General features: G+C 45.2%; 1 protein-coding gene across 1 annotated transcript in view; it reads right to left on the reverse strand.

Annotated features, from left to right (window-relative positions):
• Positions 1 to 515: 515 nt before the first annotated feature.
• The window catches only part of LOC124595829 (brachyurin-like), an 86,793-nt gene continuing 68,858 nt past the window's right edge, over positions 516 to 18,450 (reverse strand). Inside the window, exons 6-7 of the mRNA XM_047134727.1 lie at positions 2,506 to 2,642; positions 516 to 775 (exon numbers count right to left, since the gene is read on the reverse strand). Of these exons, the coding sequence (XP_046990683.1) occupies positions 605 to 775; positions 2,506 to 2,642 (308 nt within the window). The 3' untranslated portion in view covers positions 516 to 604. The remainder of the gene's footprint in view (positions 776 to 2,505; positions 2,643 to 18,450) is intronic.

Below are 18,450 nucleotides of genomic sequence, written 5' to 3' on the forward strand. Positions count from 1 at the left end.
TCGAATCCCATCAGGACCTGGCGATTTATTTATTTTCAACCAATTCAGCTGCTTCACAACCCAAGGGATGTCTATCACTGTGTCCTCCATACGGGAATCCGTACGAGACTCAAATGGCGGTATGTTTGTACGATCCTCCTGCGTGAAAGATTTCTCAAATGCTAAATTTAAAATTTCAGCTTTCGTTTTGCTGTCTTCGGTTGCCAGGCCAGACTAATCAGTACGTACGTCATTTACGAAACTAGCAGAGAAGCATTACAATCGAGTTGCTTCTGCGTGCTTGCAAGATTAGCTGTGTGTGATTGGTAATGACGAATAGCGTAAGGCTTTTTTTTGCATAATTTGTGGCCTAAACACAAAACATGGCTGCCTTCTTAAGTGCCGTTATCTGTATGTTTCGTACATGGAACTGAAATTATGGAACACAGAAAGTTTCCAGGTATACTGTGTGTGTAATTGACACATTCATAGTCTTGTTAATTAACGAGCAATAAATCAATAAATAAGACACTTCATATAATGAATTATTTATTTGGGGTTCTGTATTGTTCACAGTTTCTTCTCTCGAGGAATCTGGAAATAGCCGGTGATGAATGTGCTGCCTTTACGGAATGGTGATGCCGGCGGTACTTGCGATCCAGTCGAGGAAGTAGGTGACCCTGGTGAAGCCGGCCGGGTCTCCGCTCGAACAACCATTGCCCGAAATCCAGCTGACGACGGCGATCTGCGTGTAGCTTCCCTGCGAGCCAACCACCAGCGCGCCGCCGCTGTCGCCCTGAAACGTGACCACAGTATAATCTCTGGCTGGTGGGAGCCCCAATCATGATTTCCCCAACACAGTAAAGTGTCACTCACTCAAGATGTAGCGCTGAAGGTAAACACATACGTTCTAAAATAGTACCACCATAAGTTCTTGAAATCGCTTCCCTGGAATGCAACTGCCATTGTGGCGGATATTCGGTATCTGTTCTAAAGTACCCGTGCGTGTCCACCACGCATCTTTACGTCGGCGTGAAACAGTGTGGAGACACTTACAGTCAGGTGTCTGAACGTATGTGGAGGAATGCTAGCCCAAAACTAGAGGACGTTGTGCTGTAGGACGCTGCAGTTTGAAGTAATGGAAGTCGACCAAAAAGTGTTCCATTGTGTTCAGGTAGGGACTCTGTGCAGGCTAATCTATTTCAGGGATGTTATTGTCCACAATCCATTGCCTCACAGCTGCACCTTTATTATAAGGTGAATTGTCATGCTGAGACATTCATGATCTGCTAACTGTTCTTCTACTCTATGAAGTACACGATGCTATAAAATACACTGACGGAAAAATTTTGCAACACCAAGGCGTCCTGCGACATACACGAAAACTGATAGTCGTGTTTCTACATCTGAAAAATGAAGTCTACTCAAATTTCGAGCTATTCGCACAAGAGCGCCGCTAGTAGCGTCACTGTGAGGATACAATCCAGGTTTGCTTTAATTACACGCTGTAATGGTCGTGAGAGTTAGTTGCATTTGAGGCTGAACTTGGTGAGTTGATTGTAGTCATGAATGCCTTTAGGCGATAAAGACACCAATATCATCACCTCACTGAATTTGAACAAGGTCGTATAACAGGGTTGCGATAAGCTGGATGTTCCTTATTCGATACTGTAGAAAGATTTGGTAAGAATGTAGCCACTGTGTATGATTACTGCCAGCGGTGATTACGAGAATGTAGTCACGAGAAGACCGAACTTCGGGCCGGCCGGGGTGGCCGAGCGGTTCTAGGCACTACAGGCTGGAACCGTACGACCGCTACGGTCGCAGGCTCAAATCCTGCCTCGGGCATGGATGTGTGTGATGTCCTTAGGTTAGTTAGGTTTAAGTAGTTCTAAGTTCTATGAGACTGATGACCTCAGAAGTTAAGTCCCATAGTGCTCAGAACAATTTGAACCGGACTTGGGACGGCCACGTGGCACTACCGGGAAGGAAGACCATCGTCTTCGGGGTATGGCTCTGGCGCATCGTACTGCACCTACTGCAGCAAACTGAGCAGCAGTTGGCACCACAGTGACTCTACGAACTGTTACACATCAGTTACTTCAAGAACAGCTTCGAGTCAGACGCGTTGTAGCGTGCGTTCCACTGACCACAAACCTCTGCCAGCTCCAGTTAGCAGCAGTCGAGGATAGTTCTAGTGCAGTCGTAACTTTCTTACCGAAAGTAGTGCATCAAACTGGCATCAAGACTTTCAGTACGTATATTTCTATGTAGAGAACGTGTTAACTTGTCCCTGCTTTGCTAAAGACTTTTATATGGATTTCAACAGGGACACTTTATACCAAACTTAAGTGTAATACAATATTACGTTGAGTGATGATGTTCACTAGTTCTTTTGATTTCTGTCCCAGAATCCGCGCACTGTCCCGACTGGACATGGTTCTCGTGGCGGTCAGATTACTCGGCCACTTCAGTTATCGTGTGGAATCAATATCTGGTGCAGTGAAAATGGCGGTAGATACTTACGTTGCAGGTGCTCTGTCCGCTGGAACCGACGGCGCAGAGTGTGAAGTCTAAGATGGGACCGCCGAAGTATTGGCTGCACTGCGTGTTGGACATGACGTTCAGTGTCGTGTACTGCAGCGCGTCTGGGCTGGCACCGTCTGGAAACAAACAACACGGCCTCGTGTACCCCTCAATGCTTCCATGAGTGACAGCTTCACTAGATGTGCGGATGTTCAGTTACCAAGAATGTTCTTTATCATGTTGCGTTACGGAATTACACAGATAACGTAGTGCAACAAGTAGGCCGAACATTAAACAAATGTCATGTATTTTGTATTATATGTTACTCTTCACACGCATAATTTAGTTGTAAACTTTTATTAGGATAACCAGTGACACAAATATTTGCTTTTATTGAGGCATGTACAGGGTGACAATTATTGAACTATACGAAAAATAAAAAACGTAAATTAGTTAGAGACTACTGCAGGCACACATTTAATTCAACATGTTAACGTCACTACAAATATTCGGATATAGGTTCGATACGCTTGCCATCATTGGCGATGATGTAGCGCAGACGAATAGCGAAATTCTGCATGATCCGCTGAAGTGTCGGAATACCGACGCTGTCGATGACCTTCTGAATGGCTTTTCTCGTCTCAGCAATAGTTTTGGGGCAATTTGTGTACACCTTTTCTTTAATATAGCCCTACAAAAAGGAGTCGCATGTGCTCAGATCCGGAGAATATGACGGCCAATCGAGGCTCTTGCCTGTGGGCTCCGGTTACCACAGAGCCAGAAAGCGGTCCCCACGGTCCCCAGAGAGCTCCTCCAGGACATCAAACACTCTCGTGCTTCGGTGGGGTTGAGCTCCGCCTTGCATGAACCACATCTTGTCCATATCAGGGTCACCTTAGATAATGGGGATGAAATCATCTTCTAAAACCTTCACGTACCGTTCGTTAGTCACCGTGCCATCGACGAGTATCGCACCCATTACATTCCGTGCATGGATATTACACACCACACAGCCACTCGTTGATGTGAAGAGACTTATCTTTCGTAAAATGCGGATTCTCAGCCCCCAAATTCGTCTATTTTGCTCAATGACGAACCCATCCAAATGAAAGTGGGCTTCTTCGCTAAACCAAACCATACGGTGCATACTCTCTTCATGTCCCGCGGCCAACCGTGCAATTTGAACGTCGTAGCGCGAACCATTGAGAAATTTTATTTCATAGAATTCAATAATTGTCACCCTGTAACATTTAAGTGAGAATGGCGAGAAGAATCATAAGTTCAAGGTATGAGACTTCTTACTGAACTGGTTACCGTTAACATAGGAGTATGGGTTCGAATACCTGTCTCGTATACAATATAAACATGTATCAAATAAAACTTCCTGGCAGATTAAAACTGTTTTAATCTTCCAGGAAGTTTCATATCAGCGCACACTCCGCTGCAGAGTGGAAATCTCATTCTGGAAACATCCCCTAGGCTGTGACTAAGCCATGTTTCCGCAATATCCTTTCTTTCAGGAGTGCTAATTCCGCAAGGTTCGCAGGAGAGTTTTGTAAAGTTTGGAAGGTAGGAGACGAGATACTGGCAGAAGTAAAGCTGTGAGGACGGGCCGTGAGTCGTTGATGTCTGACGGGCCCGGGTTCGATTCGCGGCTGGGTCGGAAATTTTCCTCTCTCAGGGACTGGGTGTTGTGTTGTTATTGTAGTCGGCTCTCAGCCGTGGCAGCGTGCGGACGGCCGCGCGCGCCGGCCAGTGCTCCGCTGCAGGCGTTGTTTACTTCCGCGTCGTAGTTTTAAGGCTTGTGTCCGTCCACCGTGAACAACATGTCGAGCGCTTACCGCCAATGGACTTAAGTTCAAATACTCTGATGGTCACGTCGGAGCTGTAACACTTGAACTCGCAGAGTACGGTCAACGCACGATTAGGGTGTTTGAACTACCTTTTGAAGTGCCGAAGGACGAAGTTGTCTCTGCTTTACAACCATACGGCAACGTCATCGGTTACGTAGTGGAAAAAGCCTTCACGACCTACCATGTCCTTAATGGTGTGCGTCAGGTCAAAATTGAACTGAAAGAAACATATACCATCATACCTGACAATTGGCGGGGTGGGAACCATTGTCATGTACAACGGCCAACCCCGAACATGTGCGGGTTGTGGACAAGAAGCCCACGTCAGATCCGCCTCCATGCGACGCCGCCTGATCGAGACGCCGGTCGGCGAGGAAGCGTCCCCAGCGGTGATCACTCAGATCCCTGTCACATATGCCAAGGTTGCCAAGGAAGGTAGCACCTCGACACAGGGTCTTCCTGCTCCGTTGACGTCGCCTGATCAGGTAGGTTCAACTGCTACTGAGATTCCTTCTGAGGTGCCACAGACGCCAGATCCTGACCTGCCGAATCTTCGCAGCACTGTGACTGAAAATGCTACTGAGATGGACGTTGATTCGGGAGTGGTACCTACTTCTGCTTTCTTTCAGACATATGGAGTCAGACGAAAGCCACTCGCAATCAGACTCTATACGACATGTTCGAAAACAAGGGTCGACACGAAAGAGAAAGAAACGTAGCCGTACACCCCCTGATGAATCCATTCTACGGATGGATACCAGAGATGCAGACCCGAAGATGGACGACAAACCGCTCTTTGATGACCAAAAGTCTGATGCGAACGACCCGCCGCAGGCGACCACTGGCAACGAACACCCCTCCTTACTGGCGCCGTTCCCCCACGGGTCAACGTTGAAGAGAGCCTATCCGCTGAGCCGAAAACTACGTCTCCTCTCCACGTGGATGATGTGCACAGCCGATGTCCTACCGCAGTATCAGTCTCCTGGGCAGACGACGTGGAGATCGAAGGGACTGGGGTGGACGGTGCTGATGATGGGGCGCCCCCATCAGTTGCGCCCGCAAACTCTCCACAATAGCAACCTCTTCAGCGGACCGGCAAGATCGACGACCTCTCGCTCCTGAAGAAGGAGCCCCACCTGTGCCTGTCGGAATCCAACACCAGCATTATCGTGTCGCAACGATTAACCTCGCGACCATTCGTGCGCCCTGCAAACTAGCGCTGCTCCGCGATATGATTTATGATGCGGACATAGATATTGCGCTTTTTCAGGAAGTGCATGTCGCCGATTTTTCACCACCACATGGCTTCACGGCGCATCGTTCTCCCGCTTCGGACACCGGTAGTGGTGTTGCCATTATCTTACGAGAAGGTCTTCCTGCCGAAGATGTCCTATACCTCCCCAACAGCAGAGGTATGGCCCTTACTCTCTTTGGTGTACGCATCGTCAACATTTATGCGCCGTCGGGCTCCAGCTACCGTCGTGAACGCAATGCCTTCTTCGCGAATGAAGTTACACCCCTTTTTATGGGACCACACGATGATTGGGTCATGGGTGGAGACTTCAACTGCACCCAGCGACCTCAGGATCAATTGCCGCGTCACTCACCATGCGCAGCTCTGGAAACAGTCGTCACGCGGCTACAATTTGTCGACACGTGGAGACATGATCACGGTGATCTTACGGGCTTTACGTACTACACTGCGCACTCCTCTAGCCGACTGGATCGCATATACATCTCGCGATCCCTAATTCAACACACTCGACAGGCTGAAATCTGGCATGTTGCTTTCTCAGATCATGAGGCTTACTTCTGTGATGTGGTTCTCACAAGACAGGCAGTATGGCACGGACGTGGTTTATGGAAACTGAACACGGCACTTCTTAATTCACCTGACTGTCAACTTCTAATAGAAGACACTTGGATCACATGTAATAGACGCCGTCCCACGTATCCGTCTACCATATCCTGGTGGATCAGTGTGCAAAACCTGCTCTTCGAAAAACTTTGATCCGGTATGGCAAAGTTGTTGTAGTCTGGAGGAAGAGCACTATGGACTTTTACTACAGGATCCTACGAGAATGCTCCACGATGCCAGCCTCCCCTGAGCGCCATAGAAGGATGAACCATGCTAAGGCACAAATCTCCAATCTCATGCGGAGGCATTTGGAAGGAGCGATAGTACGATCTCGTACTGCTGATCGCATGCCTCATGAACATCCGTCGATGTACCATATCATCCAAGAACGCCAAAATCGACGCCGAAAATTGATTAATGTCCTAACAGACCAAGAAGGGCGTCGCTACGTAACCCAATCTGCAATAGGGAATGTGCTTCACGCCCACTACCAGCAGCTCTACGCCGCAATTCCACATTCCCCAGAGTTGATCGAGGAAGTCTCACAGCTCAACTTCGGTGGTATCCCAGGAGATGCGACGAGTGACTTGATGTCAGAGGTGACTGATGATAAAGTTCGCAATGCGATCCGGGCAGGAACCATCAATCGCTCTCCAGGACCCGACGGTCTTCCCCTCGAATTTTATCGCACCTTCCGCGATTTGTTAGACTCCACCTTTACCTCCATCTGTCGGGAACTGATGTCTCCGGAAGTACCTGTGCCGGACGCTTTCATGGAAGGAATCATTATTCCTGTACATAAACCGCATGGTGGCAACAATGTCAGTGATTATCGGCCCATCACCCCCCTTAACAGTGAATCTTCACTCGCCTTTTGGCGGCACGACTTAAAAACGTTGCCCGATATATTGTATCGCCAGACCAAGCATCTTTGGGAGGGGATAATAATATCCGCACGGCTTGATGCCGCTACAGGGATATGATCGCTGTTACCCAGGCACAACGCCTCTCTGGGGCACTTGCGTCTTTGGACTCTAGTCAAGCTTTTGATAGGGTTGACCATTCGTTCCTTACGGCCGTTCTCCACCATATGGGTTTCCCAGTCGCCGTTATCACAGTAGTGATGCGCCTTCTGCGGGGTGCCTCATCCAGGATTATGTACAATGGCAGACTCACTCCTCCGATAAAAATAGGTCGATCCGTACGTCAAGGTTGCCCTCCATCAGCGATTTTGTACGCCTTTTCCTTGAAATCCTTGCTATGTGGACTAAGACAACGTTTGGTAGGGTTGTCCATAGATCGCTACCGATTCTGTTGCACGGCCTATGCTGACGATGTAGTCATCTGTTTACGTAATGCCGACGAGGTTCGAGCCGTTTTGACGTGGATAGCGACTTATGGTGAGGCATCAGGTAGCTCTTTAAACGTACGAAGTCACAAGTTATGTTCATTGGCACGGGACTTCCCGTGGAGTGCGTTACACCTCTCACCACCGTTGATACCATTCGCTGTTTGGGAATAGATTTTTCATCTGATCCCCAGCGTTCGGCCACCATCAACTGCCGACGCCTCCTTTTAATGATCAGAGCAGGTCTTATGGGCCATCGCCTTCGATCCCCAGATATTCTCCAACGAGCTTGATATGTAAATATGTATATCGCATGCCGAGTTCCCCATGTAGCACAAGTACTACCTTTCCCACTTACTGTGGCACGTCACATGTTGCCAGCGATGGCATCTTTCGTCAGCTCTGGGCTGTTGTTCAAAGTTAACTATGCAACCCTTACTCTTCCCCGTGAAAGAGGTAGGATAGGTCTGTTTCACGTGCCGGATAGAGCTCGCGCCCTATTTGTCAGCTCTCAGATGACGGTATGGACACGTTGCCCAACGAGCCTCACTAGTCTCCTCCTGTCGGCATATTCGCCGTTCTCACTGTCAGCCCCATTCTCACTGTCAGCCCCAGTGATGATCTCGGATGTTCCGGCCCAGTTCCATTATATACGATACTTCTTTCTTAAACTCAGTTATCTACGCCTCACTTTACCAATACAGCTTTTACTCAAGACAAAGGCAGTATACAATGTCCTCCAATTAGGTCGTCCACCTAACCCGATTGAACAAAAGTTCCCCCAGGTTGACTGGCGTCATGTATGGCGCGCGGTGCTCGCCTGTTACCTTGACACGAATGTTCAATCTGTCTGGTACCTAACTGTCAATGGTAAGCAAATCAACCAATTTCGCCTTCATCGTATCCACCTCGCCCAATCATCTCTATGTTCCACGTGTGGAGTGCCAGACAATGATGAACATCCGTTTGTTTGCGGACCGGCGGCGGAGGTTTGGCACTTGGTTCGTCGTATTGTGGCTTTTCTAACGCGGGACATTCCGGATCGGATTACTCCCCTTTCATTATTATTTACGGAACGTGACTATTTTCCTCGGACAAAGACCAATGCTGTGAATTGGATTCGCGGACATGCCATTCACCACCTATTTGGACAAACTGTAGACTCTGTACTCGATTTTTGGACATACGTCAATGACCGTCATTATGTCATTGTCCGTCACCCAAAATACAGACAATTTTTCTCGAACTTCCTTGGGAGTGCTTTCCACGACCCGTCTCGCAGCTGGAATGTGTTAAGCCAAGAGAGAAGAAGGTTTCCTGTTTGAACCAATGAACATTTTTGAACAATTGAACGAAACAGTTTCGAGAAGACGTGACTGAACATATTACTAGCGGGGCACAGAAGGCCTCTGATCAATTACACAATAAAACTAAACAAAAAATAAAAACAATAAAAATATAATTCAGAAAAAGGAAGATTTTGTTTTGTTTGTAAGGATAGCCCTAACCTTGATTTCCCATATTTTCCCTGGTATATAGGTAGCTCTCTGGAGTAGGTTTAGTCAGGAGCCAACGCCTGAAGTGGACCAGATTTTTTTGTAATAGGCTGAAAAGTGGCGGTGGCACTTAGGGTTTTTTTTGTAGTTCCATTTTATTAAGGGACTTTCTAAAAATTAAAGAAGAAAAAAAGAAAGAAAAAGAAAAAGTTGGTAGAGCAGTTCCCCGTAAAGCAAAGGTCCCGAGTTCGAGTCTCGGTCCGGCACACAGTTTTAATCTGCCACATCAGCGCACACTCCGCTGCAGAGTGGAAATCTCATTATTTATCAAATATTAAATCATGACTATTCTCCACTGCGCAACGCAATTAAGGCATTACTTTTTCGAAACCTCGTAAGTGTCTTCCATTGCAACTCAGAAGCTTAAGATCTGGCTTAAGGATCACTACAACTTTCTTCTGTGATGGTGCAAAAACGTGGCGCCCTGAGACTTTACCCTAGAGCTGGACGAAGCCTCAAACATCAAGGTGTAGACACAAGGAAAACAAACAAGGCCAGATATTAGAAGTTCTTATGATGTACAGGGCGGATTAATGAGGCCACATTGGTACCTTATTTCACCATAATTCTGCTTAGCACCACCGCGGACCTGTCACACGATGGGATGACCGCCACACTCCCTCTTACCCACATTTCACCCCTTCTTTTGACGCTTCTGCGATGGAAATCAGAACCGCGACGCCCAGCGTTGAAATCGCGGAGTTTTCTTATGGGTGGCCGAGAACAATATCTGAGACACACCGCCGCTCACAATCAACACGAAAAGGCCTGAGGGGGTGGCGTAAAGAGCGTCAATGAGAGCGCTCTTTTCCTTGGGGCGTTGACTCCTACACATTTCGCGGAAGAAAACGACAGTTCACAGTGCGATGAGCGAGAGAGCATTGTTGTTGACAAACTTTGACACTACTCACACCCCGAAAGACATTGTGGATCTGTATCCTCGTTCAACGTGATCGGACCTCTTTGCAGCGCAGTGCGACCGCCATTTCTGCTCTCGTGTAGGGAGCGTTCAAAACCATTCGACGAAATTTAAACGAGATTCTAAGCATCAAAAGGTGCTCGTTATTTTTCAGTCCTTCTGTTTCACGCTGTCCTGTGGCGTAGTCAGGGGATGGGACGAGGCGGATGGGGGTGGGGACTCCAGCATTGACACATGCTTGAATAAAAAGTGTCCCTCTACGATTCACAGTTCGGCAGCATCCTCAGTGCCACTCCCACATCCATACAGAGAATTTTAAAAACTTGCCTTTACAGAGATATTCTGCAGAGACCCCTTCAATTCCAGATGTCAGATGACCGCCTGGCGGTTAAAGAATTTTCGTATTTAGTTACTTTAGTGTAAGAACTCTCGTATTATGAAAGTACGTCGACTTAAAGCAATGGCACATTGAAGATCCGTCAAAATAGTGTTGTTTTGGTAGGATTTTTTATTATTAAATGTCAGTTAATAACATATCGGCGATTAAAGCCTTCAGAAGCCTTAATGTAAAATACAAGGTTGCTCACAATAGAACCTCAGTGTAGCGTAGGTGGTAGGGGCGCCACGTAATGAACCCGTGGGTAGTATGTTCGCGTCCCAAATCCCACTTTTTTGTTTAATTCACCTTCGTGTTTTCCAAAGGTTTGAGACTTTCTTATTAAATTAGTAGGAAATATTTCTGTAGTATTTGATGTTGTATATATATAAGTGTGCTCTCTCTCAGAAACAGATTCGTTCTATTTTGTGAAGTTTTATAAGCTGATGTCCTAACTGACTGGACATATAATTTTCCTTTTTCTGTTACTACGTGTTCGTCAATATTGAAGTTTTCATTTGCGTATCCTACGGACGAAACAGTACGACTAGCATGTGGACAGGGACGGAATGTGCATAGGAATTTCACACGCGTCCGTTTTCGAAAACAAACTATGTGGATCGTGAGCCAAATAAAGCCGACAACTGCAGCTGCAGTGCGCTGAGAGCGTACCGTGTGCTGAAGGCGCTGTCTCTCGTGACGTTCGATTTCCCATCCGCGTATGCGTCAGCGTTAGCTGCCTTGTGACGCCGGCTTAAGGGCTGGACTCAAACCTGCGTGAGACATAGAGGTGAGACTCTCAGCCCCAACACAGCTCGTGGCTGTTGCTCCTAGAGAACGCCTCTGTAGATAGACTGGATAGGAGTGAGTGAGGCTTGACCATACAAGCACCCAATGATCAACTGACGAGAAAACGACATCAATGAACGGCCTAGATGGCAGAGTAGACGGAAGAACCTGTTCTATGGCTTGCACCATAGTTCTAACAACGGACAGGCACATCTGTCCATCAAACATGGTGAAAATAATTTCTGAAAGACCTATCAGGGGTGGTATCAGCCAACGAGACTCCATTATCGCGCACTCAGGTCTTTGGATTCTTGGAAGCCTGTACAACCATTCAGAATGGAGTCAGAGCCATCTGTAACCCTTCAAGTAATAAAACTGAGACTAATACTTCAATAAAGATAACCAGGTATAATTTACGTGTTCAGAAGCGTCACTATTTTTGAGCAGTCAGCTTGAAAACACTAGTTCAGTTACTTGCATGCCTGGATACACACAGATTTCGTCACCTTTGACTCTCAGTATTACTGACTGTACTAAGGGAAATCTAGAAAAATGATCGAGCAAATCTACGATAGCATTCTGAGTTCAAAAACAAATAATGGTCTCCATAACAGCCTCTCCGGAGGTAAAATAGTCCTCCTTTCGGATCTCCGTTCGGGGATTACTACGGAGGACGTCGTTATCAACAGAAACAAAACTGGTGTTCTACGGATCGGAGCTTGGAATATCAGATCCCTTAATCGGGCGGGTAGGTAAGAAAAATTAAAAACGGAAATGGATAGATTAAATTTAGATATGGTGGGAATTAGTGACGTTCGGTGGCAGGAGGACTAAGACTTCTGGTCAGGTGAATACAGGGTTATAAATACAAAATCAAATAGGGGTAATGCAGGAGTAGGTTTAATAATGAATAAAAAAGTAGGAGCGTCGGTAAGCTACAACAAACATCGTAATGAACGAATTATTGTAGCAAAGATAGACACGAAGCCCACTCCTACCACACTAGTACAAGTTCTATGCCAACTAGCTCCGCAGATGACGAAGAGATGAGATAAAAATTGCAAATTTGTAGTAAGTTCCCAACGGACCAAACTGCTGAGATCATCGGTCCCTAGGCTTACACACTACCTAAGATGAGATAAAAGAAATTATTCAGACAGAAAAGGGAGACGAAAATTTATTAGTCATGGGGAACTGGAATTCGATATTAGTAAAAGGAAGGGAAGGAAAAGTAATATGTGAATATGGAATGGGGGTGAGGAATGTAAGAGGAAGCCGCCTGGTAGAATTTTGCACAGATCATAACTTAATCATAGCTAACACTCGGTTTAAAAATCATGAAAGAAGGCTGTATACGTGGAATACACCTGGAGAAAATGGAAGGTTTTCGATAGATGATATAATGGTAAGACATCGATTTAGGAACCAGGTTTTAAATTCAAAGACATTTCGAGGAGCAAATGTGGACTCTGACCACAATCTATTGGCTATGAACTGTAGATTAAAACTGAAGAAACTGCAAAAAAAGGAGATAGGACTTGGATAAACTGAAAGAACCAGAGGTTGTAGAGAGTTTCAGAGAGCATTAGGGAACGAGTGACAAGAACGGGGGAAAGAAATACAGCAGAAGAAGAATGGGTAGCTTCGAGAGATGAAATAGTGAAGGCAGCAGAGGATGAAGTAGGTAAAAAGACGAGAGCTAATAGAAATCCTTGCGTAACAGAAGAAATATTGAATTTAATTGATGTATGGAGGAAATATAAAAAAGCAGTAAATGGAGCATGCAAAAAGGAATACACATGTCTCAAAAATGAGCAGGAAGAGCAAAATGGCTAAGCAGGGATGGTTAGAGGAGAAATTTAAGGATGTAGAGGCATATATCACTTGGGGTAATATAGATACTGCCTACAGGAAAATTAAAAAGACCTTTGGAGAAAAGAGAACCACTTGTATGAATATCAAGAAACATGGAATCCCAGTTCTAATCAAAGAAGGGAAAGCAGAAAGGTGGAAGGAGTATATAGAGGGCCTATACAACGGCGATTTCAAATATTATGGAAATGGAAGAGGATGTAGATGAAGATGAAATGGGAGATATGATACTGCGTGAAGATTTTGACAGAGCACTGAAAGACCTGAGTCGAAACAATGCTCCGGAAGTAGACAACATTCCATTAGAACTACTGACAGCCTTGGGAGAACCAGCCCTGACAAAACTCTACCATCTGGTGAGGATGATATATGAAACAGGCAAAATACCCTCAGACTTCAAGAAGAATATAATAATTCCAATCCCAAAGAAAGCAGGTGTTGACAGATGTGAAAATTACCGAACTATCAGTTTAATAAGCCACGGCTGCAAAATACTAACACGAATTCTTTACAGACGAATGAAAAAACTGGTAGACGCTGACCTCGGTTAAGATCAGTTTGGATTCTGTAGAAGTGTTGGAACACGTGAAGCAATACTGACCTTACGACTTATCTTAGATTACGGAAAGGCAAACCTACGTTTCTAGTATTTGTAGACTTAGGGAAAGCTTTTGACAATATTGACTGGAATTCTTTCAAGTTCTGAAGGTGGCAGGGGTCAAATACAGGTAGCGAAAGGCTATTTACAATTTTTGCAGAAACTAGATGGCAGTTATAAGAGTCGAGGAGCACGAAAGGGGGCCAGTGGTTGAGAAGGGAGTGAGACAGGGTTGTAGCCTATCCCAGATGTTATTCAATCTATATAATGAGCAAGCAGTAAAGGAAAGAAAAGAAAAATTAGGATTAGGAATTAAAATCCATGGAGAAGAAACATAAGCTTTGAGGTTTGCCGATGATATTGCAATTATGTCAGAGTGAACAAAGCACCTTGAAGAGCAGTTGAAAGGAATGGACAGTGTCTTGAAAGTAGGATATAAGATGAACATTAACAAAAGCAAAACGAGGATATTGGAATGTAGTCGAATTAATCAGGTGATGTTGGGGGAATCAGATTAAAAAATGAGACAATTAAAGTAGTAGATGAGTTTTGTTATTTGGACAGCAAAATAACTGATGATGGTCGAAGTAGAGAAGATATAAAATGTAGACTGGTAATGGCAAGGGAAGCGTTTCTAAATAAGAGAAATTTGTTAACATCGAGTATAGATTTAAGCCTCAGGAAGTCTTTTCTTAAAGTATTTGTATGGAGATTGGCCATGTATGGAAGTGAAACATGGACAACAAATAGTTTAGACAAGAAGAGAATAGAAGCTTTCGAAATATGGTGCTACAGAAGAATGCTGAATATTAGATTGGTAGATTACGAAACTAATGAGGAGGTACTGAACAGAATTGGGGAGATGAGGAATTTGGGGCACGGCTTGACTAGAAGCAGGGATCGGTTGGTAGGACACGTTGTAAGACATCAATTAGTACTGGAAGGAAATGTGGGGGGGGGGGGTGAAAATCGTAGAAGGTGATCAAGAGATGAATGCAGTGACCAGATGCAGAAAGATGTAGATTGCGTTAGTTATTCGGAGATGAAAAAGATGAAAAGGCTTACACAGAATAGAGTAGCATGCAGACCTGCATCAAACCACTCTCTGAACTGAAGACCACAACAATAACAAGAGATTGTAGTTCCCCTTCTGACAGACTCTCTACTGTAACATCCAAATGTGCGAGCAAAATGTACAGAATGCTCAGTGACAACGCATTCATAAATGAAGACAACCGAAGAAACCCTGAAAGCGTGGATTTTCTTTGGAAACAGGTAGAGAGATAAATACAAGGAACCTCAACTTGGAGTTTTAGTTTCATCACGCGAACTGGAAAGGAACGTCAGTTTCGGAATGTGACTGGCAACTATCCTGCTCACAACAGAACAAATTTAAATGGCAGAAAACTTATTGACGTTTGTGATGCGTTTGGTCTTATACTTGTGTCTAGGGCTTTTTGACATTTCACGAAAAAGAAAATTCGGCGTTTTCCACAAAAAGATTTTGGGGAATTTCAACTGGGCTACGTCGCAATATCGAAACGCGATGTTAAGGAAGTAGGGAAAGTAGAAGTGAGGAAAGGAGGCAGTTTTAACCGATCACTTCCTGCGGCGCGATGTAGCCGCCTGGTCCAAGGCGCCTTGCCACGGTTTGCGCGGCTCCCCCCATCGGAGGTTCTAGTTCTCCCTCGGGCATTGGTGTGTGTGTGTGTGTGTGTGTGTGTGTGTTGTCCTTACCGTAAGTCACTTTAAGTTGGATTAAGTAGTGTGTAAGACTAGGGACGGATGACCTCAGAAGTTTGGTCCCAAAGGAACTTACCACAAATTTCCAATTTATGACTTACTACCCGTGTCAGACTTCTATCATTAAATAAGAAAACACTGCCTGAGATTAAAGTTATAAGAAACGACGATGAAAAGCCTAGGCTAAGCTAATTTTTAAGAACTGCTATAGCAAAGGAAAACAGAGATCTGGCATGATACCTGAAAAAATACGCACCTACAGAAAAGGAAATAGCAGCGTTACAAAGAAGATGTAAACTTGCTTGGTGGACTGAAGGCTGTCATAAGGCAGTCCGCCTAATAACAGTGGGTTGTAAAACATTGTACGTTGCCAAAACAAGAGATAAGCTCTCAGAATACGAGGAAGTGCTGAAGCAGACAGCAAAAATTTTCTGTAAAACCAAAAGTTCAAGAGGGCGAAGGGAATGTGGCAGTGAATAATTAAGAAAACTGAAAGACGTTGGTTGTGTAATGATCTTGTGGATGTTGGAGTTCTTATTTGCGTGCTTTCTAAGAAAAAGTCGAGACGAATTCCGCGTTATTCAAGAAACTGTTTTATAGTTTTTTTACCCAGTAATGTTTCAGCACTTTTGTGCTATCTTCAGTGGATTATTGTTTAGTTTCTTTCTGAAAAACTGTTGTTTCATATTAACCTCTCCCGTAGATTGTTTGAACTTCTGGTACAAATGTATTTATATTTGTAAAAGGAGCGATTGTTAAGTGTCAAACGTTTTTCATTAGTTCGCATACAGTACAGAGTTGAGACATACACACATCAAAAGAGTTTTGCATCGTTCCGGTTCCCAGAACTCCTGAAGACAAACGTTGAGTATGGATATTGTATCACAGACTTTGACTGTTCAGAGACGTCTGTAAACCCGCCCAAAGATGTAAACAACCATGCATGAGCAGCGCCTATTAGACGGAGGAGGTTCGACAGCCGATAAGCTGCAGTCATTCCACCATGAAGAAGGTACACGGCTCGTGTTGTCTGCAGTTCTACTATGCCTAGACGGTCAACACCGCGGTTCGATCGCGTCCGCTTTGTTACTGAGTGCCAGGATGGTCCCTCAAGAAGGGAAGTGTCCAGGCGTCTCAGAGTGAACCAAAACGATGTTGTTCGGACATGGAGGAGATACAGAGGGACAGGAACTGTCGATGACATGCCTCGCTCAGGCCACCCAAGGACTACTACTGGAGTGGATGACCGCTACCTACCGCTGATGGCGCGGAGGAACCCTGACAGCAACGCCACCATGTTGAATACGCTTTTTGTGCAGCCACAGGACCTTATACACATTGTCCAGCGAGTGCAGTAGGATGGAGGTTCGCTGCTGTTTTCGGGTGGCATTATGTGGGGCCGACGCTGTGGTCATGGAAGGCGCCGAAGCGGCTGTGCAATACGTGAATGTCATCCTCTGACAGATAGTGCAACCATATCGGCAGCATATTGGCGAGGCATTCGTCTTCACGGAAGACAGTTCGCGCCCTCATCGTGCACATCTACATCTACATCCATACTCCGCAAGTCACCTGTCGGTGTGTGGCGGAGGGTACCTTGAGTACCTCTATCGGTTCTACCTTCTATTCCAGTCTCGTATTGTTCGTGGAAAGCAGGATTGTCGGTATGCCTCTGTGTGGGCTCTAATCTCTCTGATTTTATCCTCATGGTCTCTTCGCGAGATATACGTAGGAGGGAACAATATACTGCTTGACTCCTCGGTGAAGGTATGTTCTCGAAACTTCAACAAAAGCCCGTACCGGGCTACTGAACGTCTCTCCTGCAGAGTCTTCGACTGGAGTTTATCTATAATCTCCGTAACGCTTTCGCGATTACTAAACGATCCTGTAACGAAGCGCGCTGCTCTCCGTTGGATATTTTCTATCTCCTCTATCAACCCTAGCGAACAAGCGTACTGTAACCTACTTCCTTTGTTTTCAGATTGCATTTCCTTAGGATTCTTCCAGTGAATCTCAGTCTGGCATCTGCTTTACCTACGATCAACTTTATATGATCATTCCATTTTAAATCACTCCTAATGCGTACTCCCAGAAAATTTATGGCATTAACTGATTCCAGTTGCTGACCTGCTATATTGTAGCTAAATGATAAGGGATCTTTCTTTCTATGTATTCGCAGCACATTACACTTGTGAATGACTTCCTTCAAGATAACGACATCGCTCGACTAGAGTGGTGAGCATATTCTCCAGACATGAACCCTATAGGACCTGCCTGGCATGGATTGAAAATGGTTGTTTATGGACGACGTGACCCACCAACCACTCTAAGGGATCTACGCCGAATCGCCATTGAGGAGTGGGACAATCTGGACCAACAGTGCCTTGATGAACTTTGTGGATAGTATGCCATAAAGAATACAGGCACGCATCAATGCGAGTGGACGTGCTACTGGGTATTGTAGGCATTGGTGTGTACAGAAATCTGGATCACCACCTGTGTAGGTTTCGCTGCATGGTGGTACAACATGCAATGTATGGTTTTCATGAACAATAACAAGGGAGGGAATGACGTTTATGTTGATCTCTATTCCAATTTTCTGTGCAGGTTCCGGAACTCTCGGAATCGAGGTGATGCAAAGCTTTTTTTGATGTGTGTATATCACAGGGTTAAGACTTCAGGAGTTGTTCATTTACCGTATGCCTAAAGATTTTGGTTTTATGGTAAATTTGAAATAAGACATGTATATAAATGTGTTTACACACCTCACGTGAAGCTATTAATTGCGTACGGTGGTAGCTTTAAATCTACTATACAATCTACAGCTTTCATCTGCAAACAACGAAACGACTTTTTATTTTCTTTGTTTGTTGTTTATTCCGACTGGGAAATCGATATATATCGAGGTATTTGGCGTGTTGCGGTTATTCTAAGTGAAGTGGTTTTTACCTCGTTTGTGTCGTATAAACGAAGTTATTTTTTAACTTAAAGGGGGATCACTGTTGTCAGCTGCAGCAGGACGTTACGCGGAAT

Source organism: Schistocerca americana, chromosome 2 (assembly GCF_021461395.2).
Source record: "Schistocerca americana isolate TAMUIC-IGC-003095 chromosome 2, iqSchAmer2.1, whole genome shotgun sequence".
NCBI classification, from domain to species: Eukaryota; Metazoa; Arthropoda; class Insecta; order Orthoptera; family Acrididae; genus Schistocerca; species Schistocerca americana.